The 13,715-nt window shown below is 49.7% G+C and overlaps 6 protein-coding genes; 3 read left to right on the top strand and 3 right to left on the bottom strand.

The window, feature by feature from the left end:
• Positions 1-1,326: 1,326 nt before the first annotated feature.
• Positions 1,327-2,175, top strand: FFUJ_03156 (uncharacterized protein; the record flags this gene model as incomplete). Its single annotated transcript, XM_023574971.1, has 1 exon — positions 1,327-2,175. The coding sequence occupies one exon, from the start codon at positions 1,327-1,329 to the stop codon at positions 2,173-2,175; it is 849 nt and encodes a 282-aa protein (XP_023428237.1).
• An 86-nt stretch (positions 2,176-2,261) lies between these two features.
• On the bottom strand, positions 2,262-3,398 carry FFUJ_03155 (related to 2-amino-3-carboxylmuconate-6-semialdehyde decarboxylase; the record flags this gene model as incomplete). Its single annotated transcript, XM_023574970.1, has 1 exon — positions 2,262-3,398. The coding sequence occupies one exon, from the start codon at positions 3,396-3,398 to the stop codon at positions 2,262-2,264; it is 1,137 nt and encodes a 378-aa protein (XP_023428236.1).
• A 549-nt stretch (positions 3,399-3,947) lies between these two features.
• Positions 3,948-5,165, top strand: FFUJ_03154 (related to gibberellin 20-oxidase; the record flags this gene model as incomplete). XM_023574969.1 has 5 exons in its annotated part: positions 3,948-3,992; positions 4,054-4,656; positions 4,702-4,928; positions 4,980-5,062; positions 5,116-5,165. 5 exons carry the CDS (start codon positions 3,948-3,950, stop codon positions 5,163-5,165), a joined length of 1,008 nt encoding a protein of 335 aa, XP_023428235.1.
• A 405-nt stretch (positions 5,166-5,570) lies between these two features.
• On the top strand, positions 5,571-6,355 carry FFUJ_03153 (protein tyrosine phosphatase-like protein; the record flags this gene model as incomplete). XM_023574968.1 has 3 exons in its annotated part: positions 5,571-5,805; positions 5,870-6,220; positions 6,270-6,355. 3 exons carry the CDS (start codon positions 5,571-5,573, stop codon positions 6,353-6,355), a joined length of 672 nt encoding a protein of 223 aa, XP_023428234.1.
• Positions 6,356-6,525: 170 nt separating this feature from the next.
• Positions 6,526-7,949, bottom strand: FFUJ_03152 (uncharacterized protein; the record flags this gene model as incomplete). XM_023574967.1 has 4 exons in its annotated part: positions 6,526-6,713; positions 6,763-7,601; positions 7,664-7,821; positions 7,908-7,949. The coding sequence occupies 4 exons, from the start codon at positions 7,947-7,949 to the stop codon at positions 6,526-6,528; spliced, it is 1,227 nt and encodes a 408-aa protein (XP_023428233.1).
• A 611-nt stretch (positions 7,950-8,560) lies between these two features.
• On the bottom strand, positions 8,561-12,961 carry FFUJ_03151 (probable component of SWI/SNF global transcription activator complex; the record flags this gene model as incomplete). XM_023574966.1 has 3 exons in its annotated part: positions 8,561-8,764; positions 8,819-12,787; positions 12,869-12,961. 3 exons carry the CDS (start codon positions 12,959-12,961, stop codon positions 8,561-8,563), a joined length of 4,266 nt encoding a protein of 1,421 aa, XP_023428232.1.
• Between the last annotated feature and the right edge of the window lie 754 nt (positions 12,962-13,715).

Below are 13,715 nucleotides of genomic sequence, written 5' to 3'. Positions count from 1 at the left end.
GGGGTTGAGTTCGACCTCCCTGCACTAGAACGATGCTTCTTCCAGAACTTCAAATTCAGTTAGTGAAAAGGAAAGGCTTGATTCTTCTAAGCTAGCTACGGAAAGAGAGGACTATTTATAATAGTCCTCAGGCATTCACCTATCAAGATTGCCTATAGCTGCCTAACCAGGCTTCCTGCTTATAGGCAACTAAGGCAAACAGCAAATACATACAAACAAGGGCATCAGTTATCCAACAAATTCTACCACAAAACCCCCTCAAAACTCAGTATAAAGTCGAGGAAGAGGAGAGAGAAGACGAAGAAACGCCAGTGGGCGATCAACCCAATCTACGAGAACAACCGCCCCTTTAGACCTTGGGGCCTTGGGACAATAAGTAAAGCTCCAGGTCTCCTCTACAAACTCTCTGGCCAAACAGTTCGTACACCAGGTCTGTATAGGCCAACTGACCGCCAATCGAAATGCGATAAGTCAAGATACCTTCTTGATACAAACGAGCGAATACACAGCTCCGTAAGAATCAGGCTTGTCTGCAAAGGCCTCGGCTTGAATGATGACCACGTCTGGGACTGCCCAGCCTTGCTCAGTAACTGGAAACTCAAACGAACGCGGGAGAAATATACCGATCCAGTTCCATTCCAGCCTGATTGGTGTCCGAACGGTGGAAAAGATCATATGGGCCATCCTAACGATTGGTCGAAGGGGCGATGGGTTTGGGAATACGTTGGCAATGAGAATGATGGCCCCAAAGAGGCAAGACAACGGATAATGGTTGAAGAGCCTTTAGGACCCTATGAGCGATACTTACTCAGCTTGTCAGCAGGATCACCGAATGTGTATCATTTTGCGGACACGGTAAATAGTTGAAGGCTCTGGCTTGGTGGTTAGGAGGTGGCAGAACTCTTCTGACTCCAGTCCCAAGGGTGAAAAGACTTAGATAATGTTACGTTACTTTATGATATCCGACAATGAGTTTAACATGCTCTCTGAAGACAGTATCTTCTCACCTTGTTCTAAGACCGTATTAAGTCTTCTTGCGTTTATGGTGGGTACATATTTCGGGCCATACGAGGCGTCAACGCCTCGCATTTGGGAAATCCATCATAACAAGTACTTTGTTTGAGACATGAGATTTTCAACCACCTTAATAGCCTTTTATCAAATATCATTACGGAGTACAGTTCCATCTCAAAGGCTTAATGGCTCCGAGGTCACGTGCTTTCGTGATTCTTCAACCAAGCCTGCCTAGGTATTGTCCAAAGCTTCTGCTTTTCTCCACACTCGAACAGTTATTTACGAGCCACATATAATCCAGCAGACTCCGATATGTCTGACACAAAAGCCGCCGATTTGCTGCAATTCGCTCAAGAATATGCCTCCAAAGATGTAGATCTTTATGAACTCCTTGGCATCGATGCCCTGACGCCCAAGGAAGACATCCATCGCGCGTGGCGCAAGCGATCTCTGAAATACCATCCCGACAAAGCAGGCGACAATTTCGATGCGGAAAAATGGCAGCTTTTCGAACGCGCCCGCGACATCCTATCCGAGCCAGGGGCGCGCGGCGCTTACGACGGCGCCATCAAGGCTGTCCTGCTACGAAAACAAGAGCGCGAGACTATGGACAAGCAGCGTAAGGCTTTTGTTGATGACCTCGAGGCGCGAGAGAATGCTTGGAAGGTACAGAGAGCAGAAAAGGAGCAGCGGGAGAAACAAGAGATCGAGAAGGAGAGGTTACGATTGGTTGAACAGAGGCGCATGCGCGAGGAAGAGGAAAGGCGCCAAGCCGCTGCAGCGCAAGAAGTCGAAGACCTTGCGGAAGCACGCCGACGACTGAAGGAGAAGAAAGAGAAGAAGAAACAGGACGAGGCGAGAGAGAAGTTTCTGCGCAAGTCACGAAGGGCCGCGGAGGCTGCAGACGGCAAGCCAGCACCTGGGCCAATCAATGGTGTCATGGACGTACCAGGGGACTTCCCGGTTGACTTCGGTACTGAACAAAAGTTTTACTGGGAGCTTGTTTGCGACAAACTCCGCGCGGTTCAGGCAGTCAGGAATTCACGGCAGAAAGAAGGGACCCCTGAAGAGTACCAACAAGCGGAGCAAGGTCTACTTGATGCAAAAACGAGGATACACCAGGCTGAAGTTCGATTTGCGGAGCATGCATCTGTTTCGTAAAGGTCTTTTAGAGAAAGGATACGGAATCGGGTTGGTAACTATGTCTATACGCAGTGTTCTATCTCACGCTAATATATCCCTTAGAATCATGATTCAGCGTCGAGCCGCAATACTTTGACAGCGTTCATCCCCATGACGTTTTTGAAGTCCCCCGTGTCTTGTCCCACTGCAAGAGCAATGGCCTCCGCATTCAGGCTCACGCTCTCCCATTCACCCTGTTCATCAGTCGAAAGTGGTGGAAAGAAGGGGTGATCTGTGCCAAACATAAGCCTATCAGCACCGCTAGCTTGGACAGCCGCCTTGAGCCCAACTTCTGAGTAAATAACAGCATCGAGATAAATCTGCTCCCTCAATACCTCCCACACTGTTCGGCGGCCCTTGTTAAGCTTGCCTTCACGAAGCAGCTGCCCGTCATGCATGATGCAGCTTTCGATCCTGCCAGCAAGGAAAGGTAGGGTTCCACCACTGTGGGCGAGGATCATGCGCAGTTCTGGGACTTTGTCGAAAACGCCAGCCAAGTACATCCTAGCGACAGCGATTGTTGTCTCCATAGGGAAGCCGAGGGCCAAGGGAAGCACATGCCCGTATTCGGCGCTCGCTCGAGGTCCCCAGACATCATTCGGGAGACCGTAGTGAGGATGTAGGAAGACAGTCAGTCCTGTTGTTGCGAGAGCCTCGAAGATGGGGAGAAGATCAGGGTCGTCTAGACCTTTCCCGAGCCCTGAAGTGCCCAGAATGACCCCGCGACAGTATCTGAGGATCCGAAGATGTTCTATAGAAGCGAGGACAGTCTCGAGAGCTGCTGTCAAAGGAAGTGTTCCGAAGAAAAAGAGTCTTCCAGGGTGATCGCTGCACATGCGCGAGAATTCTTCATTGACGGACTGCGCGATTGCGCCTGACTCGGACGGGCTCAGAAAGTCTAGCCACGGGTTCGCTAGGGATATGACAGATATATCAATCCTGTGCGTATCCATGAAGTGCAACTTTTGCGCAAGCGATGCATAGTGCGATGTTAGAGGTCGCCCAGGTGGTTTTGCCTCAGGGTTTTGTGTCGCTTCCTCCAATGCTTTGACCTCAGCCTCCAGAAGGATGAGTCTTGGATCAGGTGCTTGAGAAAACTTGCGGACGAGGGGGATATGAGAACGCGATTCCAGGATTTTGATATATGAGGGAGGGTACATGTGTGTATGTATGTCTACCACGCGGGAAGAAGAGGACGACATTGTGTTTCAGCTACTGAGAAGAGAGGCGATGGTGGGAGTGTGAGAATGGAAATTGGACAAAGCTTCGAGTGAGTAAAGAAGCAAGCTAGAATGTCTGGATGAGGCACAGCCAGCACACACTTATTATCAGGTCTTGCGGGCCAAGCTGTAGCAACGTTGCAGATCAACAAATCGGGTTACCCAAGTTGAGAGACACGCATGAGATGCTACTCGGGAGCGATTGAGATCGATACCAACCCCGCATGGCTGTTATCACTACAACCTTGCGATGTCGTATCACCTGCTTATCAGTAACCGTTGAGGGGTTAGGCGTTGGCCGCCGGCAAGCCTCTTTCGTTTCTACTTGCCAAGTCGAGGAATGTGCCGTCACGCTTATCGGCTTGTATTAGAGGTGTTGTGCCTATGTATATGTAGCTAGCAGATGCCACCAGAGTCAAAGACGTCCCTCACGACTAGTTTTTCTATGCAACCTGTTTTGAAATACTGCAGTTAGTTCCTTTTCCATCCATTTTTCTTGTCGACTAGATTCCCTTTACGAGTACCATTGCCATGGCCTCGGGTTTAGCCGTGAGCAAGGAGGGTCTGTCAATTCCCGTCAGTAATCCAATGCCCAGCAGACTGTAGCTCTTACCAACTAAGCTTCTCCTGTTTCAAGCTCATTGACTTCTCGCGCTTCCTCGGCGGAACTCCTGTGGAGCGTAACGAAACGGCCAATGCCATTCTCGACGGTTTCAAAACAGCTGGATTCATCTATCTCAAGAACCATCCCATCCTCCCCAAAGACTTACAGCATGCATTTGATCTATCAGCCCGCTTCTTCAAGGAACCCCTGGAGAAGAAGATGGAGGTAGTCTGGACAACTCCAGAGGCAAACCGAGGCTATTCCGCCCCTGGACGCGAGAAAGTCAGTCAGCTCAAGGATATCCAGGAGGTTGAGAAAGTGCGTGCCGCTTTGCCGGACTTGAAAGAAAGTCTTGAGATTGGCCGTGAAGATGAACCCGGACGTCCGAATAGATGGCTTGAAGAAACCGGCGACCTTGTTGGGTTTCGAAAGGATATGCTTGGATTCTTTGAGAAGTGTCGCCAACTGCACGTGGAGGTCATGAAAGCTATTGCTGTTGGAATGGGGCTCGATGATAGCTTCTTTGACTCTTTTGTCGACGTCGGAGACAATACGCTGCGGCTATTGCATTATCCAGCCGTTGAGTCCAATATCTTCAAAGCAAAGCCAGGCACAGTTCGAGCTGGTGCACATAGCGTAAGTTCTTCTGATCCTACGAGTCACAACCTGACCGCAGAATAGGACTATGGATCCATCACTCTTCTCTTCCAAGATGCTCGAGGGGGGCTCCAAGTCAAGAGTCCAACAGGACAGTTTGTCGACGCGACACCAATCGAGGGCACAGTCGTCGTCAATGCCGGCGACTTGCTTGCGAGATGGAGTAACGACACCATCAAGAGCACTATCCATAGAGTTGTTGAGCCACCGCAGAAGCAAGCTGAATCATACCCACCTCGATACAGCATTGCGTGAGTATAGTAGTGCTTTACTGTGGCGTTTCCGGGCTGACTTGGTAGCAGATACTTTTGTAACCCCAACTTCAAAAGCTATATTGAGGCGATCCCGGGGACGTTCAGTACGGAGAAAGATAAGAAGTACGAAGGTATCAATAGTGGTGATTACCTGGTCCAGAGACTGACTGCGACGTATTGAGAGTCGGCTTTGTTAAGAACATCATGGCCACGCACACAGGCCTCGCTCTTTGAGTACCTCTGGATTCAGATGGCATAGTGTTAGTACGAGACTAGCCAAATCATGATCAAAGAAGAATTCTTCTACCCAAAAGCGACGGTGAAGTATTGTGATAATGTTGTCTCATAGAGAGCACCTAGACTAGAGTGTACGTAGATATTCATTAGCATGTGAATCTGGATTGCAGTGGGTTAGGCGACTCGCTATCCCCACCAAAAACACCCAGCACCGAGGCGCTAAACCCAATAAAGAAATTCGAGGTTTCTTTATTCAATGCCACACTCAACATCCGTTTTCCATCGTCAACACTCACACCAACACAAGGCTTCAACTTTGCCTTTGACTCGCAGTCACTTGTTCGATCCAACTATAGTCTACTGCTCGACTTTGAAATTCCCGGCTCCCAGATCTTAGCAGCAATGGACTCCAATACTGCGGCCGCAAAACGACCCCTGAAACAGGAGGCTTCAACAGCAAACAAGGCCTATCTGATCTTCTACAACTTCCTCTCAGCTGTGCAATGGTCTGTTGTGCTCGGCCGCACCGCCATGCTTGCCAGTGCCTACGGGCCTGAGTACGTCTATCCTAATATTGGCCAATATACAAAATGGACGCAGACTCTGGCTGGGTTGGAGGTGCTGCATTCGATGCTTGGTATAATTCCCCTGCTTCTTGACATTGCATTGTGGTGTATACTAACATAAAATGTCCCCTACAGGCGTCGTCCGTGCTTCCTTTATGACCACTCTTATGCAGGTCGCCTCGCGTTTCCTGCTCGTCTGGGCCATCGTCGATGTATTCCCCTTCCTCGCCCTCTCGCCCTTTTATTCCTCCATGCTCATCGCTTGGTCCGTCACCGAGATTATCCGCTATTCTTTCTTCGCTCTCTCGCTGTCCGGCTACCAGCCCAAGTTTCTTACTTGGTTGCGTTATAACACTTTCTTTGTGCTCTACCCCATTGGTATCTTGAGTGAATGTATGCTCATCTGGTTCGCCACTGATCCTGCGGGCAACATTAACGAGCTCTATAAGTGGGCACTTTACGCCGTCTTGGTTATCTATGTTCCTGGTAAGCTAAAAGAGGCTGAGTGTGCGACTGCAATACTGACCTAGCACAGGATCTTATGTCTTGTATACACATTTGATGAGCCAGAGGCGCAAGGTCATGCGAAATCTGAAAGCACAGGGTCAGAAGGCTCAATAAAAGGAATTTAAACGGTAAAGAAAAGAGGAGAGAAGAATGCCATTGAATAGCATACAACTGGAAGACTTTGGGGAACCAAAAACTACCTCGATGTGATTCACACACAAACACTCATATATACATAGTCTAGGTGTAGATATATCTAACTAAAGAAACAGAAATCCAGCAGGTTAAACAGCTTTTTCGACCTGTGGAGTCTCGGGCAAAAGGCCGTCCTCAGTCAATGGTGTGTCTTCCAACAGGAGTGGTTCTTCAGCACTCGTCTCATACCAGCCGTTCTGTAACCAGCCACGAATCACTTCAGTGGCATCCTGTGCCAATCTGTTGTACTCGGGATTTTCTCTCGGCGTAAACATATCTGGAAAAAGTCTCAGTACAGCGATTGCCTCTCGAGCGGCTTGACTTACTCATATGTGCTCCAGCCTCGTCCGTTGCCTTGTTGTTGATGGCTTCCATCCACACCCCTCCAGGCTGCTTTTTGGGAAGATTGCAAAATGTCCTGTCCTGCCCCAATACGGTACCAACGACGTTGATCTGCTTTGACGGCGCTGCTTTACCAAGACGAGTGTATATGTTGGCGAAGCCCACGTCTAACTCTTCTCGCAACTGAAGAAGACACGCCACTCGTTTGCGCAGTTCTTCTCCTCTAGCAAGGCATCCCACGAATTCGAGATGCGACGACGCCCAAGACCAACCTTCACCGAGTTGGTCGCGTTTCATCCATGCTGCAGCACCACCAGCTGCTACCGCTCCAGCTGCGCCAGCGTACATAGCCATTTTGCCCCATTTTTGCCATGAGTTGCCACCAGATGTGGAGGGAGCTGGCAGCGCTCCAGCTATCTTTGGGGGAGCGGGCGACGTTGAAGGGGAGCCTGCTGCTTTGGCGCCCCAGAGTGATGCTCCGAGGCCGCTCAGCTGCGATATTGCACCTACAGCCTGTGCAGCGTTTTGGTACTGATCCTCTGCACCGTGAGCTACCACACCAGGAGATATGCCAAGATAAGGAGTATCAAAGGCGAGAACACCTTGGATGTAGGGAAACATGAGGGAATTAAAGGTTGGTTTCTCGGTCTTTTGAATACCGTCTTCTGTGTAGATAGGCTTCTCAGAAGCTAAGCCGATAAGCATCTCGGCCGCCACGATGCCACCCATGGAATGGCCGACGAGGATGGTTCGCACCGAAGGCTCTATCGTTGGCGACGGTGTGCCAGCTGCGACCTCCATGTCGATGACCTTGTTCTGAAGCCTATGGCAATCGCTTTTAGCTAATGCCCTTGTAACAGCAGCTGTCCACTAAGGAATACTCACCAGTCGCGGAAGCGACTCACACAACTGCCCAAATCCCCACGAGTCTCATATTTGGGATAGACAACCACTTCAACATCAACCTTTGGCAAAGCCTGCCCTACCAAATCGCGTAGGTCCTTGGTGAATTGATAATCAACACCGAACGTGTCTTCGCCGCCCTTGATAAAATTAGTATTATGGCTGAGACTGACTATGACGACACACGAGGCAGCGAGAGGTAGAGGCACGCTATGGATGTGTATACCTTGAAACCATGAATAAAACAAAGAAGCAGCGTCTTCTTCATTATGAAGTTTTGTCCATTAAGATCGCCCTAACGGAAAGCAGATGTTGGTCAAGGTCCAGCTAAGACTGTCGGCGTGTTGGGAGTGTGGCGAATGAGGACAAGTCTAGGTTTGTTGCGCAGAGAGAGCAGAGCTGAGCTGAGCTGAGCTGGGTTGAGGAAGCATCAAATCCAAGACACCTGACCTGTACTTACTATCAAACTCAGACTGTTATCGCATCAAATCATCACCACCGCTGTCGCTGTTATAGATAGAGAGATGAATAAAAGTTACTGCATGTAAGATTTCTAATTAAAATACATCCTACTATTTATCTAAACACGCAGTGCAAATTCGCCATCCCCTTGCAGGGTTTGACGCCCTCCAGAGTCGTCCATTGGGAGGTCCATGAAACGACTTCCGTCAATGCGTCGGCTGTGTATGGTATTTGGTCCTCGATTCCCTTCGCTTTCTCTTTCCCTGTCCCTGATCGCATGTTGTTTATTGACACCTGTCCTGCCGAACGCCATTGCATATATCATCAAACAATCGCCGCTTTGGGCGATACAACTCTACAGGCTATTTTGCGGCCCGATCTTGTCGATCAAGAGTCGTCCCTTGGCAGCCGCATCTGTCATTCCTCGTCGCTTTGAGCAGCAGTGCTACCGCCGTTTGCTTCTTTCGAGCCACTAGAAATCAGTTTGATCCGGGTGCCACTGGGCTGCGGAGTGCCGCCTCCTCCAGAGGGCGCCACTGAACTGTCCTTTACCCCTTCTTCAAGTTCTTGAAGTTCAGGATGCGCCACCAGTTCCTCTTGGTACTTGGAGTTAAAGAATTCCTACAACACGTTAGCGACAAATCAGACGAATAACCACAGACAGATTATGCTTACGTTCATGACCTTAGCATCTTGATACAGAATGCTTCCATCCTCGTTGTAAGTTTGACAGTTGCGGATCATCAATTCGATGTCCTTTCGCAGTCCACTTAATGATGTGTATTCCTCCTTTTTGATCCGAGTCTGTATCTGGTTCATGCAGATAGGGTTCTGAATGATGAGATAGTAGTCCGCGTAATCGCGCTTGGGAGGCAGTTTGACGAAGGGTCCGATGATGAGACGCTTGCCAGGATCCGACTCGTCATCCTCGGGGGGTTCAATATCGTCCACCTCCAAAGTCATTAGAGCATCGTACAAGTTACGGAGACTCCTTTGTAAGACTTCCCGCTGATGTGGTGGAAGTCGTGACTCCAGACTGACTTTGCTGGGGCGTCCTTGTGGCCCACGTCGCTTTTTAGGAGGAGGCTCATCATTACCGTCCTCGGCCTTGCGCTTCTCGTTCTTGCTGCCTGGTTTACGACCTCGTTTCTTGGGGGTTTCAATCTCCTCAGTGCTTGCTCTACTACCCGATGGCGATTCGTCCACCGAGTTGGAGACTCCAGACTTCTTCAGTCTGTTATTCTCTCGCCTGTCCTTTCGGGCTTGCTTGCGAGCCGCAGCTGCTTCTGGAGAGTCATCATCGTCATCCACAGCCATAAGCCATTGCTCTTCAGTGAGACCATCGTCGTATTTGACTTTGGTGCGTTCACGCGCACCACGACCCAGCACAACATCCTCCGTCTCATCCGAAATAGGATTGCCCTCATTCAAATAGATATCTGGCAATTCATCCTCACCCATAAGTCGAGGTTTGCTGCCTGGTCCATTGCCATAGGGCGAAGTTCTCTGTCTCTCCTCGTCAATCTTCTGGAACACAGTTATCTCATCATCACTGCGCGCAAGGAGCATGTTGAGTTCTTCATCCTCCATCTCATCTTGCTCACCGGATTCCGCCATATCAGCAGTCTCCAACAATGTTCGAAGCATAGCGTCACGGTCGGTCTCAGATGACTTGTTGTCGAAACGACCAGCCTGAATAACCTTGCCATCCATATCAAGTTTGAATCTTGCTCGCTCGAGAATCTTCTCTTCTACTGAATTGGAGCTGATGAGTCGGAGGATCCGGACTTCATTCTTCTGGCCAATACGATGAGCACGATCCTGGGCCTGCAGATCCTGATGAGGATTCCAATCGGAATCGTAGATAATGACGGTATCAGCGGTCTGCAAATTGAGGCCAAGACCACCTGCGCGGGTGGATAGCAAGAACATGAAGTACTTAGAGTCAGGGGCATTGAACTCTCGAAGCAAGTCGGAGCGCTCGTCGGATTTGGTCGTACCATCCAATCGGAGGTACTCGAATCGCTTGTAACGCAGATAATCTTCCATGATATCCATGATCGCAGTCATCTGGAAGAACATCAAGACTCGATGCCCAGTTGCTTGATACTTAGGGAGAATTCTGTCAAGCAGCTCGAATTTTCCTGCTGTCCTCCACAAGAGATCATTGCTGACGTTCATAGGATTCATGACGTTTTCTACAACATCGAAAACGAACGGGTGGTTGCATAGCTTCCGGAGCTGCATAATCATGTTGCTCAATCCGCGAGCACCAGTCTTTCCGCCCTTGCCATCACTAACGACGAGTCTGTTGTGGGTGACCATCTGTTTGTACAACTTGGACTGAAGGGCGGAGAACTTGCACTTGATGACCTTCTCTGTCTTGTCGGGAAGGTCCTTTTCGACATCCTTTTTCAAACGGCGGAGAAGGAAGGGTCGCAAGACCTTGTGAAGACGCCTGATGACGAGAATTTGCTCTTCTTCGGTAAGTTCCATCTTATCCTGGCCGCCAGTGTTCGCGAAGGGGGTATTGAACCACTCATCAAAAGTCGTTGCAGATTTGAAAATGTTCGGCAGAACAAAATTGAGCATAGCCCAGAGTTCAGAGAGGTTGTTTTGTAAAGGAGTACCGGTGAGAATGAGTCGAAAACGGGTATGATAGTATTGCTGAATGGTAAAGCTCAATTTGGAGTTTGAGTTCTTCATTCGATGACCCTCATCAATAATCATGTGGAACCACTTGATCTTGCTTAGAATAGGGCGATCCTTGATGATGTACTCATATGTCGTGAGTAATACTTGGAACCCTCCTTGCCGAATCTTGTCTTGCTGCTGTTTGCGAGCATTGGGAGGTCCCTTGTAGACAATACGGCTCACAGAAGGAGCCCATCTTTCGAATTCCAAGTTCCAGTTTGTCAACGTACTCAGAGGCACAATGACAAGGTATGGTCCAGCCTGTTGTTTCCTCTCAATCAGGTAAGTGATTAGACTGATAGTTTGAATGGTCTTTCCGAGACCCATTTCATCAGCCAAGATACCGTTCAGATTGTTGTTGTAGAGTGAGATCATCCATTGGAGACCCTTGACTTGATACTCCTTGAGCTTACCGCCCACGAGCATGTTGGCTTGCTCGGTAACCTCCTCACGAATGCGATGTGCCACAGCATAGTAATCGATCTTCTTGCTGCTTTCGTCGTCCTCATCGTAATCACTGGCATCATCCATCTGCGGATCATCCCCGTCACCATAGCGCTCGGCTGCCTGTCGTTGTTGAGCCTTGACTGATGACGCGAGTTGATGTAAGAAGCCATCGGTTTGCTTGAGCAAGTGCGTGATACGGGTATCTTTGGCCTGGTCAAGAAGCTTAAGGTAAGCCTCTTCGTCGTTGGCCTTGAGAGCCTGGAGACGCTGTTTGGCCGTTCTCTCGATACGCTTCTGCTCCTCCTTTTCGATGTTAAAGTGTTGCTGGTACATAAGACGAGAGAGCTTGTGCGACTTGTTACGTTGCGAAGAAGCAGAATCTTGGATTTCTTGACGGTGGGTGTAGATAGCTCGAAGGAAATCGGTGTGCTTCTTCTTCTCTCGGTTCTCGCGGGCATCGCGTTGCTGCTTCTCGAGCTTTTCGGTAATACGAGCCTCACGGACATTCTGCTTCTTCATTCGGCGGAAACCGGATCGATTTGTGGTCATGGCGAGGTTATCGTAATGTATCATTTGACGTCCGATCTTATCCCGAAGAGCCCGTTGCTTGGCGTAGAGAGCTATGCTTTTCATCTCAATTATTGCTTTTCGCTTGAGAGAGTCGTCGGCCTCTAGTGTTTCCTTGGAAGAGTCCCAGTGGGCCAAGTCACCGGGCAGATTCTTCAACTCGGCATATCGCTGTCTCATCCTGTTCGAGACAACAACTTCTCGTTCGTATCGCAAATGATCAAAATCAATACCAGTAGGGAATACACCAGGAATAAACCAGCGATTCTTCCGTTGTGAATGATCAAAGTACTTGATTTCGGGGCGAATCATACTGGTGCCATAGGGGGACTTTACTGTCTTGAATGTATGCGCCTTAGGAATGTCCGAGCCCTCGTCTTCTGTCACAGCTCCAGGTCCGTTCTGTCCATCTTTAGTGGATTCGGGATCTGCCTGGTTCGATTTAGTCGCTTGGATCACCTGCGCAGCATCGGCGATGGCGGCTTGCCTACGATGGCGCTGGTTGAATATGGCCTGCTGCAGCTGTAGAGAGACTCCGGCGTTTTTCCCCAGCAATTTGAAAGCATGGATCTGCTGTCGAAGTAGACCGAGCTGTTGCTGCGTGAAATGGTTCGAAGATGGTGCAGTCGATGGAGACGTTCCAGTGGATGCAGGAGTAGGAGTCGTTTGGTTTGGCATTGCGGAGGCACCGAGCGGATTAGAAGGGGGTTGAGTCGATTGGGGCGAACCTTGCTGCATAGAACGTCCAGGCATAACACCGTTTGCAGGCGTACCGTTTGTTGCATTCTGCATCTGTTGCTTTTGTTGCTGCTGCAGGAATTGCTGCTGATTACGTCGCATGGTGTGTTGCTGTTGGAAACTCATCAAGAACTGTGAAGCCTTGATGTATTCAGGGTCCGACGGTGGCACGCCTTGCTCCTTCATCTGCCTAAGTTTCTATATGATGTATCAGCATTGATAGTCCGAGGCAATAAATGGTATTGAAAGAAGAAGAAAGAGTCCATAATGAGAGCATACCCTGAAAACTTCTTCTGCCTGTTGCTTGGTCGCGCCAGCAGGCATTGGCGCGCCTGGGTGCTGAACAGCATGTGGTGCATGCACCGACGCCATGGTGAATGAAGTGTACGGCGCGTTGACTTTTTGATAGTCAAATCGGTTAATTAGTTGTGAAGATGCAGCTACCTATGGGGCATGTCGCGCAAGATGGGACGTGCTTCGGCGTCGCGAAAACGAATGCTTGACGCAGAAATTAATTAAGGGATAATGAACGCGTCGGAATCGAAGCAAAAAGGACAATGTTCAAGAACACGTTGAAAGGATTCGTCAAGAAATTGGCGACACGTTGGAGATGGCGCGTGGAATAGCCTTGGCGTGGAGCAACCTTCAAGTTTGGAACGCGGCGGTTGCAGTGAGTTGCTAGAAGCACGGGAATGGACACTCGATGGTCCGAAGGTCGAATGCTGAAGGGAAAGTGTGCGATGTGGCGACAAAGCGCGTATTGAATCGGTACAGGGGATCGGGGCGGCGTAAAAATCGCGTGCAACACGGATTCGGTGGTCTCTCTCGATGAGAGCCGATGGTTTAAAAGGGCCCTGGCGATTTTTTGGATGCGCGCGCTCGCCGGTTGATGATGGGGAGTGGTGAAGGCACAACTGAACAAGATGCAGCGTGATGGTTGGTGCGGTCTTGAGTCGGCCAGCCAGAGTATTTTTCAGCACGGCCCCCCCCCTGTCAGATTGAAGCGGCCCCAATTTACGCGGTGCGCCTGAGGCAGCCAAGAAGGGGTATTACGTAATCAAAATTCTTATGCTGCATTGGCTGGACTGAATCTTCTGGTGCAGTCACACTGAAGAAAATACAGCAG

This window comes from Fusarium fujikuroi, chromosome FFUJ_chr03, assembly GCF_900079805.1.
Source record: "Fusarium fujikuroi IMI 58289 draft genome, chromosome FFUJ_chr03".
Taxonomy (NCBI): Eukaryota; Fungi; Ascomycota; class Sordariomycetes; order Hypocreales; family Nectriaceae; genus Fusarium; species Fusarium fujikuroi.
Note: the sequence above shows the minus strand (reverse complement) of the source record. Positions and strands in the feature narration are given on the sequence as shown.